The sequence below is a fragment of the Theobroma cacao genome, chromosome 5 (genome assembly GCF_000208745.1).
Source record: "Theobroma cacao cultivar B97-61/B2 chromosome 5, Criollo_cocoa_genome_V2, whole genome shotgun sequence".
Taxonomy (NCBI): domain Eukaryota; kingdom Viridiplantae; phylum Streptophyta; class Magnoliopsida; order Malvales; family Malvaceae; genus Theobroma; species Theobroma cacao.
In genome coordinates, this window is record NC_030854.1 from 214,222 (window position 1) to 232,074 (window position 17,853).

Below are 17,853 nucleotides of genomic sequence, written 5' to 3' on the forward strand. Positions count from 1 at the left end.
AACTTAATAATTAACTATCCTATGTTTAATTTTAAACCAAAGTTTCCGTATAATTATGACGTGAACTTTAAGCCAAGATAAGAAACCATTAAGAGGAGGAGGGCCACCAATCTTTCTCTCAACCCAAATTGAAGTCAATAAATACAACTCTAAACTACAAATATAAATAAATAAAACTCAATTAAAAAGCTACGTGAATATAAAATATAATATTTTTAGTTAATAATCCGTATTAATCAATTCAAATCGATTGAGATATCAATAGAAATTGATTGAATTTGATTAATTTTGATATTAATCGACTAAGAGAAGTAATATATTCAAAATTTACAAATAAATCGATCATTTATAATATCAAAAATAGAAATATTATTAATATTTTTAAAACGTTCCATTTACTTTTAATTTAATAGATTTAGATTATATTTTATAAAAATTTGATTAATTCAATTTTTAAATACTGGCATTAGTTTTAACCCGAGACTAATTTGTAATTAGGACAGGGAGCGCATTATAACCGGCACGATGCGCACCCAAGAAACGACCGCGCCGCACAGAATTCGCCTCGCACGGTTTCCTTTCCCTTTCCATTTCTCACCAAAAACCAAAAAAAAAAAAAGAAAAAAAAAGTCATTAAATACTCTCTCTCTCTCTCTCACACACACACTCTCTTCACGTCTATCACCACTCTATATCCCATTCTTTCATTTCCTTCAAAATTAAAAATCCGAAACAAAACCACCGATACCTGAATGCGGTTTCGAGATCACCGCAGATTTTCATTCCTTTAGGGTTTGTTTGTTTTTGCCTTTGGCTGGACAAGAAATGCCGTTGACGAGGTACCAGATAAGGAACGAGTACAGTTTGGCGGATCCGGAGCTCTATAGAGCTGCCGACAAGGATGATCCTGAGGCTTTACTTGAAGGAGTCGCCATGGCTGGCCTCGTTGGTGTTTTGCGCCAGCTCGGTGACCTTGCCGAGTCAGTCTCTCTCTCTTCCTTTTTGCTCTTTTTCCCTTTTTGGGAATTTGTCTGGTTTTAGTTTCAATTTTTGCTCTCAGCCAGCTCATCAATCAATTAGGCTTTGAATTTAGTGTTTTTGGAGCTGAATTCCTGTGGTTCAATTTTCATTTTTCATTGGGAGCTCAGCTTTTAGATTTACAATATATTTATTTTTTAATATCAGTTTGGTTTAATTTCCTTGGTTACTTAGCTTGCTTAATTCTATGTTACTTTGCTTTGAGGTCGAGGTTATTCTAATAACCGGAATCTGTTAAAAGGTTTTTTTCCAATTGTACCCTATTGGAATTTTGTTCCAGCAATTTGAATCTGAGACATGCTGGGAAAATTGACTACCTTATTTGTTTTCAAATGCTGGGAAATTGTGGCGATCACCAATTTAGCACTCGGAATTCAAATTTTCATTTCAAATTAATGTGTATCAATTTTTTTTTTTAAATGCATTAAGGAAATTGCAACTATGCATATGGGGAATATTTTTGGTAAGACTGGCACCCTTACTATAGATTTCTATTGGAGTTGTAGCACTTATGGGGACAAATTTGAATTGTTTTTTTAAATTTGCTTTTTATCTCCTTTTCTGGTTTTAAATTGCTTTTCCTTCTCGGTTGATAAAGGTTTGCTGCTGAGATATTCCATGACTTGCATGAAGAGGTAATGGCAACCGCTGCAAGAGGCCATGGTCTAACGGTTCGAGTCCAACAACTTGAAGCGGAGTTCCCTTCCATTGAGAAGGCATTTTTATCACAAACCAATCATTCATTATTCTTTACCAATGCAGGTTAGATTACTCCTCAAACACATTTTTACTTGAATATGTCATCATATTTATGTACATGTTCTTGGAAAAGTGTTTTTCTATTCTGTATTTGACTTTGACCCCTGGGTTCTGGATATCATTTCTTGTCAAAAAGGGGCAGTTTGGCATCTGTGTTTGTTTCTTAAGTTTGTATATCTTTTTTACATGATTGCATTGTTGGGAATTAGATCTATATGTTTTTGAAACCACTAACTTAGTTTCTAGGGGTTTCAGTGCCTAGTACAGTGGTGCCTACCATATGGGCATTACAAGTTTCTTTCCTCATGCGTTGTCTCCATCTAGAGTAAAAAGAAATTTTGTTTAGCTAACCAAAAGATGCATCTTTTGATGACTTTCTATATCTGTGAATTTGTCATGGAATCAGTATGCATAGATACATTTTGCATTCCAATAAACCCATGTTTGGTCTACAAGAATGGAATGGATGGGAACTGTGATCATGTCATATGATGAGTCAGCTTTGATTTTGGATGGACCTTATTTGGGATTTATTTGTTTACTTTTTGGTTCTGAAATAGATATTGGAGTTTTCATACACAGAGGAATTATCTACTAAACTTGTCGATATATGTATTATCTTTTCTCAGGTGTTGACTGGCATCCTAATCTGCGCACTGAACATAATCTGATCACTCGTGGAGACTTACCTCGCTGTGTGCTGGATTCTTATGAGGAATGCCGGGGGCCTCCACGGTTATTCCTTTTGGACAAGTAAGCTTACCTTATTGGTCTTAACTGTAGCAAATTTATTGAGAGGAATTTGCTTTCAGACAATGAATATTCTAATAATTTGTGACTTGTTCCAGATTTGATGTTGCGGGTGCTGGGGCGTGTTTAAAGCGTTACACTGATCCATCATTCTTCAAAGCAGAATCAGCTTTCCCTGAAATTGCAGCAGCAGAAGTTCAGAGAGAAAAGAAATCCCGTAAACTGAAGGTAATAAAGTGAAAAAAAAAACAAAGTTCATCACCATATAGTTAGCATGATTCCATTCTTTTGGGGGTTGGGGGGGGGGGGGGGGTAGGATGGTATGACCCATCAATAGTGTTGTTAGATTGAACTTCTCATTTTTTGTGCTGCATATCCCATCAACTTTTTCATCAAAAGGATCTGCTTAGATTTCTCTTTTGGCAGTTATTGTAGCAATTTGCAGTTATGTCTCATTTATAGCATAAATTGAGAGATAGGTCTCTAGAATTACCCAAAGTTTCTACCTCTTAATGATAAAACTTGAGCTTGTTTGGAGAAAAGAGATGTTTACCCTAGCAATAATTTTTATTGGAACAGATTCTTTTGTTTCACTGGAGAAAAAGGTTTCTTTTATGGTTGAATTTCGCTATTTCATTTAGAGTTCATATTTGGCATCTGTGAGTTTGTGTTTGAGCAGACTCATGGCAAGGTTGGAGATTAGCTTCACTGTCAAAGTAAAAATATCTGATTATGAGGTGTCCTTTTCATGTGAGCAGCACACTTAATATCCTAGGCCCTACTCCATTTGAGGTGTACTTATTGCTTTTAGGGTGATTTGCACAAATTGTATCAAAAAACTAATTAAGTTTCTTCTCATTTGTATGAAACATTCTTTTTCCTTGTCCATATCAGTAAACTAAACATATTAGTTAAGAGGGCTGGCATCGGACAGTAACTTTTTGGTGCACAGTGGTTTTAGCAATCACACAGAAACTTTTCTGTCTATTTTTGGCTAGTTGTGCTATTTGGTGTTTTTGCCTGTATCCTATAGTCTCTAATATTTTAATTCTAGCAGAAGAAAGGATCACGCTGGAGGAATGGAGAGACTCCAGAAATTGCACTGACATCACATGCCAAGTGAGTCCTAAATTCTGCATCTGTGCCTTTGACCTTTCTTCTAGTTGAATAAGCATGCATGTTTAAAGTTTTAATATGGTTTCTTGGTGATTGAATTGCTTTGTAATAGTGCAGATTGCATCAGCTGTTTTTGGAGGAGCGTATTGAGAATGCTTATAAGGACCCTTCCCGTCTTGTAAAATTGAAAAGAAGGCAATTAAATGAATCTCCACTTGAGATAAAATCTGGGAAAAGCTACATGGAGAAATTCCTGGAGAGTCCTTCACCAGAGCATAAAGCAGTTTACGAGACCTCTGGTACTCCACCTCCTTTGGAATTGACATTGGATAACTCTAGTGATTCAGGGCTTGAAATACTTGAAATTAGTACAGTGAGTCCTGTGAAAAATACTTCACAAGGAAAGGAAAATTCAAGTTCTTCACCTGATGCACAAGAAATTGTGCTGAAACCATCTGTTGAGGAGTTGAATCGAGAAGTCATTGATAGAGAGATTGTGAAGGTGCCTGAACGAACAGCTGATTTCACAGATGGAATTCCCCCTTCCTTTCATAAAGCAGCAATTGAAAAGGATATAATAGTCGATGGAGAAGGCAGAAAAGGATGCAGCATAGATGGGGACCATTCTGATGACATGACCAGTGAGGTTGACAATTACATGGATGCCCTTGCTACCATGGAGTCTGAAATGGATACGGACAATGAATACAGACCTAAGAACGATATTGGCTTCTTAAATATTGGAAAATATCGAACTGATTCTGATGCAAATGAGGAAAAGCTTGAGGTCCAAGTCCATTCATCAGATTCTCAATCAGTTGGGATCTCTTCTGTATCTGATGATGGAAACAGCTCCTTCAAGAAAGAAAGATCTAGTTTTTCCTACTCTGATACTGTAGACAATCTGGCTGAAGATATGCCATCAGATGGTGAAATAGCAGCTAAAGAGTTCCCTTCTAATAAAAACTGTGCTGCTGAGATTGTCGAGGCACCATCCATCCACCTTCCTGCATGTTCAGAGATGCAATGCTCCAGTTCTGATGAGGCATGGCCATCAAAAGATACCTCTTTTGGTGAATGCAAGCTCCCTGATCTTGGTGAAGAATCTCATAGTTCATGTCTTGAAGAATTGAATCCCACACATGTTTTGTTGGACCCCAAAACAATTTCAATGGCAGTTTCTTTGCCGGAACCTGAGGTGCCCTATGTTGATGTTAAAACTAATTCTGATTTGTCAGAAATGGATGGTGGAAAATATTTGGCTGATTCTTCTGAGAAACAGGATGTTACTTTGATTACTCTTTCTGCTGAAAGCCATCAAGTGGATGAGTTGGACAGTGAGGACACAAATGTCTCTTCTGATGCTTTGCCACATTTATCAAACATTTTACAGCTTGCTCCTGAAAAGAGAAGCAGTAATGATCCTTTTGATGAAGTCCTTGAAACAGATTTTGCTGGAGAAACTTGTGCTGAAAATTCAGTCAACCAAATGATTGGTTCACCAAATTCTGTTATTTCATCAGCAGAGGAGCAGCTTCCTTGTTCAACCTTTGCAGAAGTAGAAAGAAGTTCAGAAGGTTTGGATGTTATGCGGCCTGTCAACTTAGTGTCTGAGGTTAATGATGCTACTTTAGAAGCTGGTGTCAAGTCAGAATGTATGGCTCCTATGGTGGGTACTTCACAGACTTGTGGCTTTAACGAACAGAAATGTTCAGATGGAATTAATGATGATCCACAACTTGAGGCTGACTCGACAGAGATAGGAGCTTCATATTCTGAACAGAAACAAAATGCTGACCAACTTTTTGATGTGGCAGAGGGAGAGGGAACTGGCGAAATTACCTGCAGGGTGAGCATGGTGGGAGGAGATGCTATCGCTTGTGATCTTCCATCTAATAGTGCTGATAATTTGGATCTCAATAATCATGTAGGCTTAGATGATCTGGCAACTGAAACTGTTCATGCTGAAACTATGGCGGTCTCTACTGCTGCTTGTGGTTCTGCTGATCTTGATGATGATGTAGATAATACTACTTCTGAGTCTTCAAATTTGATTTGTTCTCCATCTAAAAATCAAAAGAATTTGCAAGAGCCTCTTTCTGGTGCTGGAGATCTATGTACGGAAGGATTGGAATCTGATGAGGTTATTTCTCAAGAATGTCTTGTAGAGTCAGAGGCACAAGAGGAAACAAATCAAGCAGAGGGCGCTCCAGCAGATCTAGAATCCACTTCATGCAAATTAGTCTCCTATGACAATTCCAATTTAGAAGATGATATTCATGATCCGTCTCTGGCAGAACCAGCCAAAAATAGTTTGAATTTCATTGATTTAACCACTGTACCAGCTTCTTCAGAGTTGAGTGATCAAGAGTCAGAATCGAAATATTTGAGTCATCTGATAGAAAGTAGGGCAGATGTGGTGTCTTCACGTACTCGTTGCCTATCAGAAAAAGAAACTTCTTTCGAACAGTCATTGGACTTGCATACTAGTCAGCATGATATGGGAAGCCTGCAAATGGTTGAAGATAGTTCAAATTCATTAAATCTCCTGTCCAATCAGATAGAGTCTCTGAATCACATAAATCAGGAAAGATGCTTACAAACTGCTTCTGAACATTCTGCAGAAGGCTCTTCAAGCCAACCTTCAGTAGAGTTCTCACAGCAATCAGGTAGGCAGGATAAGCAAGAAATGTATCCATCAGATTCTACTCAGCCTGCCGTTGTCTTGCTCCATGGGGCAACTAAAGTTAGCATGGAGGAAATGCCACCATTGCCACCTCTTCCTCCAATGCAGTGGAGGATAGGGAGAGCTCAACATGCTTCTCCAGCTTCACAAAGAGAATTGGTTGAACATGGTCAGGGTTCATTCTCAATGATACCACAATATGCCATTGAGCAGAAAGCTCAATTTGGTTTATCAGCGTTAGAGTCCAGAAACCCATTTTTACCCCTTGTCAAAGGTGAAGAGAGGTATGGTCATGTGTCTGATCAATTCGCCACGGATTTCATGCAACCCAGTCCTTTTCCTATGGACCCCCCAACTATGGGTAACAGTGCTAATAGCCAATACGATGGTATTCATTTAGATAGAACACATCCAAACCCATTTTTAACATTACCCATAATATCTAATGAAAGCCATGAATATGGTTCCGCTGCTATGGAGGATGATAGAGTAGAATCCAGTTTCTCATTCTTGTCGATGCCAGTTACTGAACATACAACTTCTAGACATATTCCTGAATCTTTGCATGAGAAAACAACACATGCTCCAAACCAGTTTGTACTGGATACAGGTTTAGAAGGTGGGGCATTTAAGCACCCTAAACAAAATTCTGAGGGAGAACATGGGAATCCTCCTGATATATTTGTGGCCTCATCAACTAAGAGAGAAGAGCAGAGTCCAACCAAGGTAGCAGAGGAACTTCCTACCAAAGTAGAAGAGCAGTTTCCAACCACAGTAGAGGAGCAGCATGGTTTGGCAGCTCCAGAGGGAGAAACTTCACAGACATCAAATACAACTGTGCAGCATGATTTATCAACTTCAGAGGGAGAAGCAAATGGAAATGCAAATGGGAATCCAAATGTTAAGCTTCCACGACCTCGCAATCCTCTCATTGATGCTGTTGCTGCTCATGACAAAAGCAAGGTAATTATGTCCTTGCAATTCAAATTTTTCCAGTCTGTCTTTTAATTACCTTGCATTTCAATTTTTTCCAGTCTGCCTTTTCTTCTTGTGAAGTAACAGTTTGAATTTTCTGCAGTTGAGAAAGGTAACTGAGCGGGTTCGACCTCCAATGATTCCAAAGGTAGATGAAAGAGATTCATTGCTGGAACAGATACGAACCAAGGTTAGACCCAATTCCCGAATTCTTGACATTCTATTTGTTCCTTATTTTATATATAGAAAAAAAGTGTTGAAAGGTGGGAAATGCATCTGTCGGATAAAGTGAGGGCTGATTTATTATGTTTTGTACAGTCCTTCAACCTGAAGCCTGCAGCGGTGACCAGACCCAGCATTCAGGGTCCTAAAACCAACTTAAGAGTTGCAGCGATCTTGGAGAAAGCAAATGCAATTCGCCAGGTTTCTGTTTATCCTTATCTCTCTCTCTCTCTCTCTCTCTTTTGAGTGTACAATTTCTAAAGTCATCTTTGTTAAAATAGGCATTGGCTGGAAGCGATGAAGATGATGATGATGAAGATGGTTGGAGTGATTCTTGAAAGATTGTGATTACTTCTACAAATTGGTTAAGCAATACTATTAATTGCTCCAATCTTAGCGAATAGGAAATATCTTTGGTCTGGTGTATTCTTTTCCTCAACTCTCTGTTGCTGTATAATATTCTGCTCTTCCCCCCCCGCACGTGTATCTCACTGAGTCACCAGCACTTGGCCTTGCTCTATATTCAGGGAATCCAATGTGCGGGTGAAATGGTTATACAAGAAGGAGTTTCATGTGTCAGCGTGCAAGCGCTGCGCCAGTCAAATGCAGTGTCCTAGTATCTGAAGAAATATTGACAGGTGTAAATTGTTTTTGACGTGGTATAAATTTTGATATGTAGCTTTTGCCACTTCTGTGAGCATACGCTTGTGTTTATGATGCTTCTTCCTGTAAATTGTTTTTCCAAGAGATCAACGGTGTATGTGACTTGTGAAGGTGCGGTTCTCAACGGTGCTTGCAATAATCAAATTGATATCGGCACGGTTTAATGAATTTCATTTCAACAACAGAATATTAAATTTATAAATATAAATTTTTTTTATTGAAAATGTGAGCATTAATTATTAGATAATTCGAATTGGCGGAATTATATTAAATTTAACCACTTGAATTCTCTCCATCTCCATGTTTTTTTAATTGGAATAGATTTGTTAGAAACTAAATCCATTCACCCAAATTTAAAAAAAAATCAAAAATTTCAAAAAATAATTTTCTCCCCTTTCTTAATACCTTTTAGGATTCTTTTTTTTATTTCTGTATCATCGTGCCTTCTGCCGTTGATCGTGGTCGGTTATCGTTCATAGGCATCCAAATTATATTAAATTTCACCTTTTCAATGCTCTTGGTCCTTTTATCCCTTTAATCAAAAAATTAGATAATATTACCCGAATTATATCAAATTTCAATTCTCCAATCTTTTGAATTTTTTTGTGCTTTTAATAAAAAAATTCAGTAATATTATATAATGACAATGAATTTTTCTATTTCCTTCGAAAAACTCATCAAAATAAGATTAATTTATTTATTAATTACCATCAAAAGCAACTAAAAAAAAAACCAAAAGATAAAAAAAAGAAAAAAATCCTCAAAAAAAAAAAGGAAAAAACCCAAAGAAAGGTCAATGGATTTTCCCTCTTTATTCTCTCTTGTTTATAAGGACACACAATTCAATTCTCTTCTCTCTATTTTTTTTTTTGTTTGTTTTTAATTTTCTTAGGTTTTTGTTTATGGGAAGGTCGCTCCCTGGCGCAACCAAGCTTCAACATCTTGCAAAGGCCACCGCTCAGCATCTCAACAAAACAGGGAAAAACGCAAAGCCCACGGCGCAGAACCGCCGGATTGTGAGTGAAGACAAGTCGAAGAACAAGATGGAGAGCTCTAGTGCCAGTCAACGCCTCCCTCTCTCCGATGTTGTCTCCGATTGCGTCAAGCGTTGGTTCAAAGACACTCTTAAGGAAGCTAAAGCTGGGGATGTCAACATGCAGGTTCTCGTCAGTCAAATGTATTACAGCGGTTATGGGGTTCCTCGAGATGCACAAAAGGTTCCTTCTTTTTCTTCCCGGATTCTATAAAGGGATTGATTTTATTTTTCTGGTGTGTGCTTTGCTATTTTGATTGCGGAGGAAAAGTAATTCAATTGTAATAAATTTATAATTTTGCGCTTTTGCTCTTCTTTATAATTCTTTACCAAGATGAACACAAGTTTCGCGCTTTTCTTTTCTTTTCTTAGCTTCCAAGATTAAGAAAATAGAGATTCTATTTCCTCTTTTCTTTTATTATTCGTCATTTTGTTCTTTTTCCAATTTAGGGTGCCTTTGTTTCTAAGTTTTGGTTTGGTCTATTGGGATCATAGGGAAGAATTTGGATGACAAGGGCATCGAGGTTGCGGTCTTCGGTTTGGAAAGTCAGCGATAAGCATCCAGGTTCACCTCTGTAACTTTCGCTATCACGATCACCTTTTAATAGTAGTATAATACTAGTATGATAATTGATTGCAATTTCTGTTTGCTGTTCTGAGCCTTTATCAGGTTATAATGCAAGTGATTCAGATTCAGATGAAATGAAGGGTGATTCTTGAGATAACCCGCTTGGTCTCTGCATTTCAAACATTTAGAACTGTGAGTGCCTCAGCCTTATTGCTCTGCTCTGGTTTTCTTTTGCTTAATTTGCTTTCTTCACTTCAACAAATCTTGTATAAGAAGAATACTAAGTTTTGCTACTGGCCGGTTTACTTGTACAATTAAGTTCTCCATCCCTGACTCTTGGGCTAGGAATTGACCTCAGAATATTGGAGATGCTTATGTTCTTCTCATGTTAGATATTAGCATTTTATATTATCAGGCTCGGGATTGAGGCCTTTTCTGTAATCATCTAGCATTGGATAATATGGAAGGCTGGTTGTTTGACATCATTTACTACAAATTCGCCTAGAAGTGCACATACTGTTTTATAGAAATGGAATTGCTAGGATTGTTGCAATATGATGATAACCAGCATCAGTCTAACCAACTGTCATGCTTAAATTTCTGTTCTTCTGCTGGAAGATGTTTCTTTTGTGGTGCCGGGACATATATTCTCGTTTTTGAGCAGCCTCAGATAACCAGCTACTGGTCTCCTTATCTCATTTATAGGACTCTTTTTTTTTAGGATTGATAAGAATAGGACTTATTTAATGGAATTTACTTCACTAAAGAAGAATAGCAATAGCCTCAGTTATGAGAATGTTGGGCCAACACTAACTAGAATGCTGTTTCCCTATGCTTTTGAGGATTGTGGGGAAAGGGGGCTTGTTTTACCAACAAGCCTATACAAACTCAAGCTTGACCTCATGCATTAGTGATCTTAATTCATGCTATATTTGAGCAAAGGCCAAGCTGCCCCAATTTCTGTCAAGCTCAAGCGGCTTGTGAGCTGCTCAGCTCAGCTGCAGCCCCAGTGATGAGTTTCTTCTCTCATATCCACCCGAGCTCAAGTGGGATTGGAGCTAGAAATGCAAGATAAAATCTTAATGCACATCTGTAAAGTTGATGATCAACTAGATATATAGCTCATGCTGATACTCTCTAGTCAACTTCTATTGGTCCCAATGTTTAATGTTCAAGATAATTAAAGAGAGGTCCACTTTTCGGTCACATTCGTTCATCATATATATGTGCTTAGAATTAGATTACTTATTTAATCTTGAAACCTTTGACCATTGTTTTTATACTGCAAATGCATCAGATTTGGATATATAGGTTCTTGGTACTATTTTGTTGTAATCATTAATATGTGGATTGCATTTCCATTGGGAATGGGTAACTTTCTATTTGCTTGCCCTGGTGTAAAATGTCAGCATATCACCTAAAATAAGAATGTTGGAAAGGGTGAAGACACAACACAATCAAATCAGTTGAAGTTGCTTTGTTAATTTTAGAAGATGCACCTGTAAAACTCATACTGAGAAACAGCATGGTCCTGTATACTGTAATACATAAAGGAAAGGAAAGAGACTCTGCTGCACTGCTGAAGAGGGATCTTAGGTTTTAGAATAAGCTTTGTTTGGCATGCTTTATAGTTCAGGTGGATTCAATATCATAACGATAAATAGATAATTGGTAGTATATTTAAATGTTTAATTTTCTGTTTCATCTCATCTGACAGCAACATGAATCACTTAATGCATACTGACCAGTTTAATCCTTTGTATATGAACTAATGTCATTTCTACTTCCTTGCAGGGTCCACATGGTTTCTCATGCCTGTTTTGTCTCCTTAAATGTGTCTGTAACAATCTTTTTTTTTCTATTTGTTTTTGATTTTTAATAATTCAGTCTCTTTTTAATTCTTTTTTTTTTTCCCTCCTTTCCCTTTGACCAGATACATATGGGATCTGTGTATTGCCATAAGATTATTTGTTAATGTGGTCTTTAAAAGCTGGAATATTTTGGATTGAGCTTCCATGAAATGATGAATTTTGGCAAAATCCTTTTGAGCCAATGGATTATCTTATGATTGCCATGAAGATTTAATTGTTCAAATACTCATATTAATGGGTGAGGTGTTATTCTGCATGTGTACTCGCAAGAAGCCAAGGTTGATTATGCTTACTTGCTCTCGCATTTGTTAATGTTTTCTTCTGTCTAAACCTCAGAGCATTGCCAGGCACTGCCTCAGGAACCAAGATTATAAAAAACTAAAAACAAAACGAAATCAACAAACAAAGATTCTCTCAAACATCAAAGCCAGATTGTTTTCCTTAAAAATAAAATTCAAGTTGCTTTGGCCGTTCGTTCGTTGTCAGTGACGATGGTAAGTCCCATGTTTTGCCCTTTCCGGGCTATAAAAAAAAAAAAAAAAGAGAGAGCGTCGCTACTTGTCGCAGTCAACTTTAAAGTTGAAACTATGTCTAGGATTTTGCACCACTTGCCTTTCTAGCTTTGGAAACTACGATACCAACCACATCTCCTCATGAAAGGATTATAATTTAGTTTCCTAAACTTTCATTACCGCTATGGGGTATCTATATATGTGAAGGACAGTTTCCGTAACTACAAATCAACCTAAATACCTGAAAGCTCAGGAAAGATTCGATAAGCAGCTGAAATGGAAAGGCAACTACTCCTTGCACAGGAACTGAGACCTCCATCATCTCTTCTCAAGAATCTTTATGCCGCCCACTTTCTTGCGAGATGGGGTGCCAGGTTTTTTTTTGTTCTACTCCTTACATTTCAACCAGGCTGATTGATTGATTTACATGATACATATAACCTGTAATATAAGGGATTGTTTGGGATATTTTCATGTAAGTTTTCTACTATTTATATTGAACACACCTATTACACAGAAATTATCATCTCTTGACTACTTCGATTTTGCCAGGCATATATCCTTTGTGCAACAAGAATGATCTGAATTGCCTGTCTCTCCCATGTGTGCTTCCCTTGCAATTTATGTTTAATGCTTTACTTCATTGCAGAATGTGGGAATTTTCTGTCGGTTTATACATGATCAGTGTTTGGCCAGACTCTTTACTCCTTGCTGCTATTTACGGTGCTGTGGAATCTGCTTCTACTGCATTATTTGGTCCCGTCATTGGTCGATGGGTGGATAGGCTCACATATGTAAAGGTTTGCTTCAGATCTTCGTTTCTTTAGTTGAAATTTAAGGCTTCGAAGTTCAGTTTCCATGCGAACCCCCTTTTGTAAATGTAGCCATGTGATTTACAGAAGTTTATCAAAAGTTTTAGGGTTATAACTGAATCTCACTGCAACATGAGCAATTCTATTTCACGTTATTAAGAAAACTGAGAGTGGAACCAGCTGCTGATCAATAAATCTAAACAAATGATAAGGAGAGTGACTATATATGTATTATGTAATTTCTGTTGGCAGGTTCTTAAACTTTGGTTAGTAACCCAGAATCTGTCCTTCATAATTGCTGGATGTGCAGTAATGGCCTTACTGGTATTTTCAAGCCTGAAGGTCACAAATCTCGTGGCATTTATCTCCCTGGTGATATTGACCAACATCTCTGGAGCTGTTGGTGTGCTTTCAACTCTGGCCGGTACCATCCTAATCGAAAGAGAATGGTAATTTCATATAGTACTCTGAGAGAGAGAAAAACAAAAGTAAAGAAAAGAAAACAAGAGAATATGGACTAATATGAAGAAAAGTAAAGTGTTGTTCTACTTAAGCATGGTCACAAGTTATTTCTATCATACATTCATATGTTTGACTATATTTGATGGAATAATATCTTTCTAGTCATTCTCAATTTATCCAACTCTCTGCTCAGTTGTTAAAGAGGTGAAGTATAGATTTAGTGTTATTCTTTTTAGTCATTCTCAGTTTATTCAACAAGCATGCTTGATATATTAATGTTCCTCTCCTTCTCCTCTCCCGTTTCTTTTTTTCTTTTCAAGAACAGGGTGGTGGTAATATCAGAAGGCCATCCTCCAGCTTTACTGACTGAGATGAATTCTGTCATTAGACGAATTGATTTAACCTGCAAGCTAGTTGCACCAGTTATAACTGGCTTCATCATCAGCTTTGTATCACTAAAAGCATCTGCTATGACCTTAGCACTGTGGACAACTATAACTGTTTGGGTGGAATATTGGCTTTTTATGTCTGTGTACAACGGGATCCCAGCTTTAGGTGAAAGCAGCCTAAGGAGGATTTCAAAAGTTTCACCAAGTGATGTTGCGAAAGAAAGCACATCGGCTTCTCAGGAAATACCTGATTCACTTTCCAATAACGGAGAGAATTCAGCAGCCGCAGGAAAGAACTCTGGGAGTAAATTTATCGAGTGTGTCGCTAAGGTTCCTTACATTGATGCATGGAGAGTATATCTGCAGCAAGATGTTGTTCTACCTGGAGTTGCTTTAGCTTTGTTGTATTTCACTGTCCTAAGGTGAGTATCGAGGTATTCTATTTGTTTTACTTCTGAAGTAAATGGAAGTAATTATTTCATTGGGATTCTTTCTCTGTGGCAATTCACCTTTTGCTGATTAATGTTTTTCCAGCTTTGGGACTTTGATGACGGCAGCCTTGGAATGGGAAGGCATACCTGCATTTGTAATTGGAATAGCACGTGGCATTAGTGCTTCAATTGGAATAGCCGCAACAGTTGTGTATCCCATGCTACAGTCTCGTATTTTAACACTCAGAACAGGACTCTGGTCTGTCTGGTCTCAGGTATAACCCTTCTACAGACCAATTAAGGAGTTACTTAGCCATTGTAGAATTACCTTTCCTTGATGCTGTTCACCTTCAATTCCATTTTGGCATGCACCTTTGAATGCAGTGGAATTGCCTGCTGCTATGTGTGGCTTCAATCTGGGTCAAAAACAGCCATTTATCAGCATACATGCTGATGGGTGGAGTTGCAACATCTCGTCTTGGTTTGTGGATGTTCGACTTATCCGTCATCCAACAAATGCAGGTAGAAGAACACAACTAATCACAAACTGGTACTATTAAATGTTGTTAATCTCTGCATTGGCTGATGCATTAGACAGCTTCGTTTCAAAAAATTTGTCTCACTGCATTTTCTATTTCTCTTTTGCCATTGTCTCCTGGACAGGATCTTGTTCCTGAATCTAATCGTTGCATTGTGGGGGGTGTTCAGAGCTCACTTCAGTCTACCTTGGATTTTATGGGTTATGTCATGGGAATACTAATCTCAAATCCACGGGTAATCATCCTAAGAATTTAGCTTGTGTTTTTCAAGGATTTATAGCTGAAATCAACATTTTTCTTCTGAGAATTGCATGCTTCAAAACTTAAATTCACTGGGTTTTTCTCCTTGTATAGGATTTCTGGAAGTTGAGTATGATGTCCTTCTGTGCGGTGACATTGGCTGCATTTCTCTACACTTTCCATCTATACCGAGTTCGGAAACACCTTTTCCACTTGGAGAAGCTGTTATCACTTGTTCAGTGATTGTAAGATGATATGGCCTGCCTGATTGTTTCTTTCTTTGATGTTTGTGATCTGAATGTGGAAATCTATCTATATGGTCGGTGGCGGAGCCTGTTTTTCGCGTTTCAGACCAAGATTATTTTTATAAAAGTCTTACTAGAAGTTTGTTGTCTGGTAAAAATATAAAGGAACTTAAATGAAAGAAGTTCATGGGAAAATATACAAGTAACTCCAATTACATGTTAATTAAAACATAAAGACATTTTTTAATAACTATTGAATATTCAGATTTGATGCTTTTAACAAAACTCGACGGTATTTCATAGAATTGAATTAATGTTTAAATTTGGAATGATTTTATTTTAAAAAAGAATGATTAACGAAAATCATTTGATATTTTATTACGAATTTCGTTCTTAACGGATCTAATAATAGAAAATACACGTTCTGATGTTGCAATAGAAGTTAGAAGAGTCAAATACGATCTAAATCAATCTGTGAATAATGAAGTAAACTTTTGATATTTTCGTCTTCTTCAACACTTGGCATACTTCAAAAAGTGTAAGAAGAATGTGAAATTTGAATAGATCCAATTGACAGCTTAAATGTATTTTATCATACTCAATAAAGTTATCATGATAATATTTATTTTTAATATTTAGCATTTTACATTATCAGGCTCGGGATTGAGGCCTTTTCTGTAATCATCTAGCATTGGATAATATGGAAGTCTAGTTGTTTGACATAATTTACTACAAATTCTCCTAGAAGTGCACATAGCTTTTTATAGAAATGGAATTGCTAGGATTGTTGCAACATGATGATAACCAGCATCAGTCTAACCAACCAACTCTCATGCTTAAATTTCTGTTTTTCTGCTAGAAGATGTTTCTTTTGTGGTGCTGGGACATTTATTCTTGTTTTTGAGCAGCCTTAGATAACCAGCTACTGGTCTCCTTATCTCATTTATAGGACTCTTTTTTTTTTTTTTTTAGGATTGATAAGAATAGGACTTATTTAATGGAATTTACTTAACTAAAGAAGAATAGCAAGAGCCTCAGTTATGAGAAATGTTGGGTCAACACTAACTAGAATGCTGTTCCCCTTTGCTATTGAGGATTGTTGGGAAAGGGGGGCTTGTTTTACCAACAAGCCTATACAAACTCAAGCTTGACCTCATGCATTAGTGATCTTAATTCATGCTATATTTGAGCAAAGGCCAAGCTGCCCCAATTTCTGTCAAGCTCAAGCGGCTTGTGAGCTGCTCAGCTCAGCTGCAGCCCCAGTGATGAGTTTCTTCTCTCATATCCACCCTAGCTCAAGTGGGCTTGGAGCTAGAAACACAAGAAAAAATCTTAATGCGCATCTGTAAAGTTGGTGATCAACTAGATGGATAGCTGATGCTGATACTCTCTAGTCAACTTCTATTGGTCCCGATGTTTAACGTTCAAGATAATTAAAGAGAGGTCCACTCATCGGTCACATTCGTTCATCATATATATGTGCTTAGAATTAGATTACTTATTTAATCTTGAAACCTTTTGACCATTGTTTTTATACTGCAAATGCATCAGATTTGGATATATAGGTTCTTGGTACTATTTTGTTGTAATCATTAATTTGTGGATTGCATTTCCATTGGGAATGGGTGCCTTTCTATTTGCTTGCCCTGGTGTAAAATGTCAGTAACAATCTTTTTTTGGTGCTTACTTGCTCTCGCATTTGTTAATGTTTTCTTCTGTCTAAACCTCAGAGCATTGCCAGGCACTGCCTTAGCAACCAAGATTATAAAAAACTAAGAACAAAACGAAATTAACAAAAAAAGATTCTCTCAAACATCAAAGCCAGACTGTTTTCCTTAAAAATAAAATTCAAGTTGCTTTGGCCGTTTGTTCGTTGTCAACTGATGGTCAGTGACGATGCTAAGCCCCATGCTTTGCCCTGTCCGGGCTATAAAAAAAAAAAGAAAAGGAGAGAGCGTCGCTACTTGTCCCAGTCTACTTTAAAGTTGAAGCTATGTCTAGGATTTTGCACCACTTGCCCTTCTAGCTTTGGAAACTACGATACCAACCACATCTCCTCGTGAAAGAATTATAATTTAGTTTCGTAAACTTTCATTAGTGTTTGGTACCAGAGAAGTACCAAACACTAATATTTTTTATATTATGTTTAATTAAATTATATTATAATATTTATTAAGCAACATATCACTGCATTGTAATTTAAAATTAATACAATTAAATTACATTTTATTCTGTAATATTTTTAAAAATATTTTTATTTTTTAATTCTATTATTTTATTAAAAATATTTCGTAATATTATTATTAAAATAAAATATATAATATAAAATTAAAATAAAATATAAAAAATTAAAATTTATATAATATAGATAAAAATTAAAATTAAAATATTATATATTTTTTAAAAAATTATATTAAAAAAATAAAAATAATATATAAAATTATAATAAAAAATAAAAATAAAATATATAACATTAAAAATATATTTAAAAGATGATATTATATAAAAATTAATAATAAAAAATATAAATATATTAAACTTA

At 36.5% G+C, this 17,853-nt stretch overlaps 3 protein-coding genes across 4 annotated transcripts; all 3 read left to right on the top strand.

The window, feature by feature from the left end:
• Positions 647-8,333, top strand: LOC18597434 (protein SCAR4). The gene is made up of 9 exons (XM_018121741.1): positions 647-980; positions 1,637-1,800; positions 2,427-2,550; positions 2,646-2,775; positions 3,605-3,666; positions 3,781-7,312; positions 7,428-7,514; positions 7,643-7,747; positions 7,828-8,333. Exons 1-9 carry the CDS (start codon positions 826-828, stop codon positions 7,882-7,884), a joined length of 4,416 nt encoding a protein of 1,471 aa, XP_017977230.1. The 5' UTR covers positions 647-825; the 3' UTR covers positions 7,885-8,333.
• LOC18597435 lies at positions 9,060-11,870 on the top strand. Its single transcript, XM_018121892.1, has 4 exons — positions 9,060-9,426; positions 9,738-9,807; positions 9,913-10,002; positions 11,605-11,870. The coding sequence occupies exons 1-3, from the start codon at positions 9,112-9,114 to the stop codon at positions 9,960-9,962; spliced, it is 435 nt and encodes a 144-aa protein (XP_017977381.1). The 5' UTR covers positions 9,060-9,111; the 3' UTR covers positions 9,963-10,002; positions 11,605-11,870.
• Positions 12,285-15,416, top strand: LOC18597436 (solute carrier family 40 member 2). Of its 2 annotated transcripts, XM_018121890.1 has the most exons (8): positions 12,295-12,567; positions 12,843-12,993; positions 13,258-13,454; positions 13,793-14,278; positions 14,391-14,562; positions 14,672-14,809; positions 14,951-15,061; positions 15,181-15,416. In XM_018121890.1, the coding sequence occupies exons 1-8, from the start codon at positions 12,470-12,472 to the stop codon at positions 15,307-15,309; spliced, it is 1,482 nt and encodes a 493-aa protein (XP_017977379.1). In that variant the 5' UTR covers positions 12,295-12,469; the 3' UTR covers positions 15,310-15,416. The 2 variants fall into 2 exon arrangements, with proteins under 2 accessions (XP_017977380.1, XP_017977379.1); XM_018121891.1 differs by lacking the exon at positions 15,181-15,416 and having other exon boundaries at positions 12,285-12,567; positions 14,672-14,837.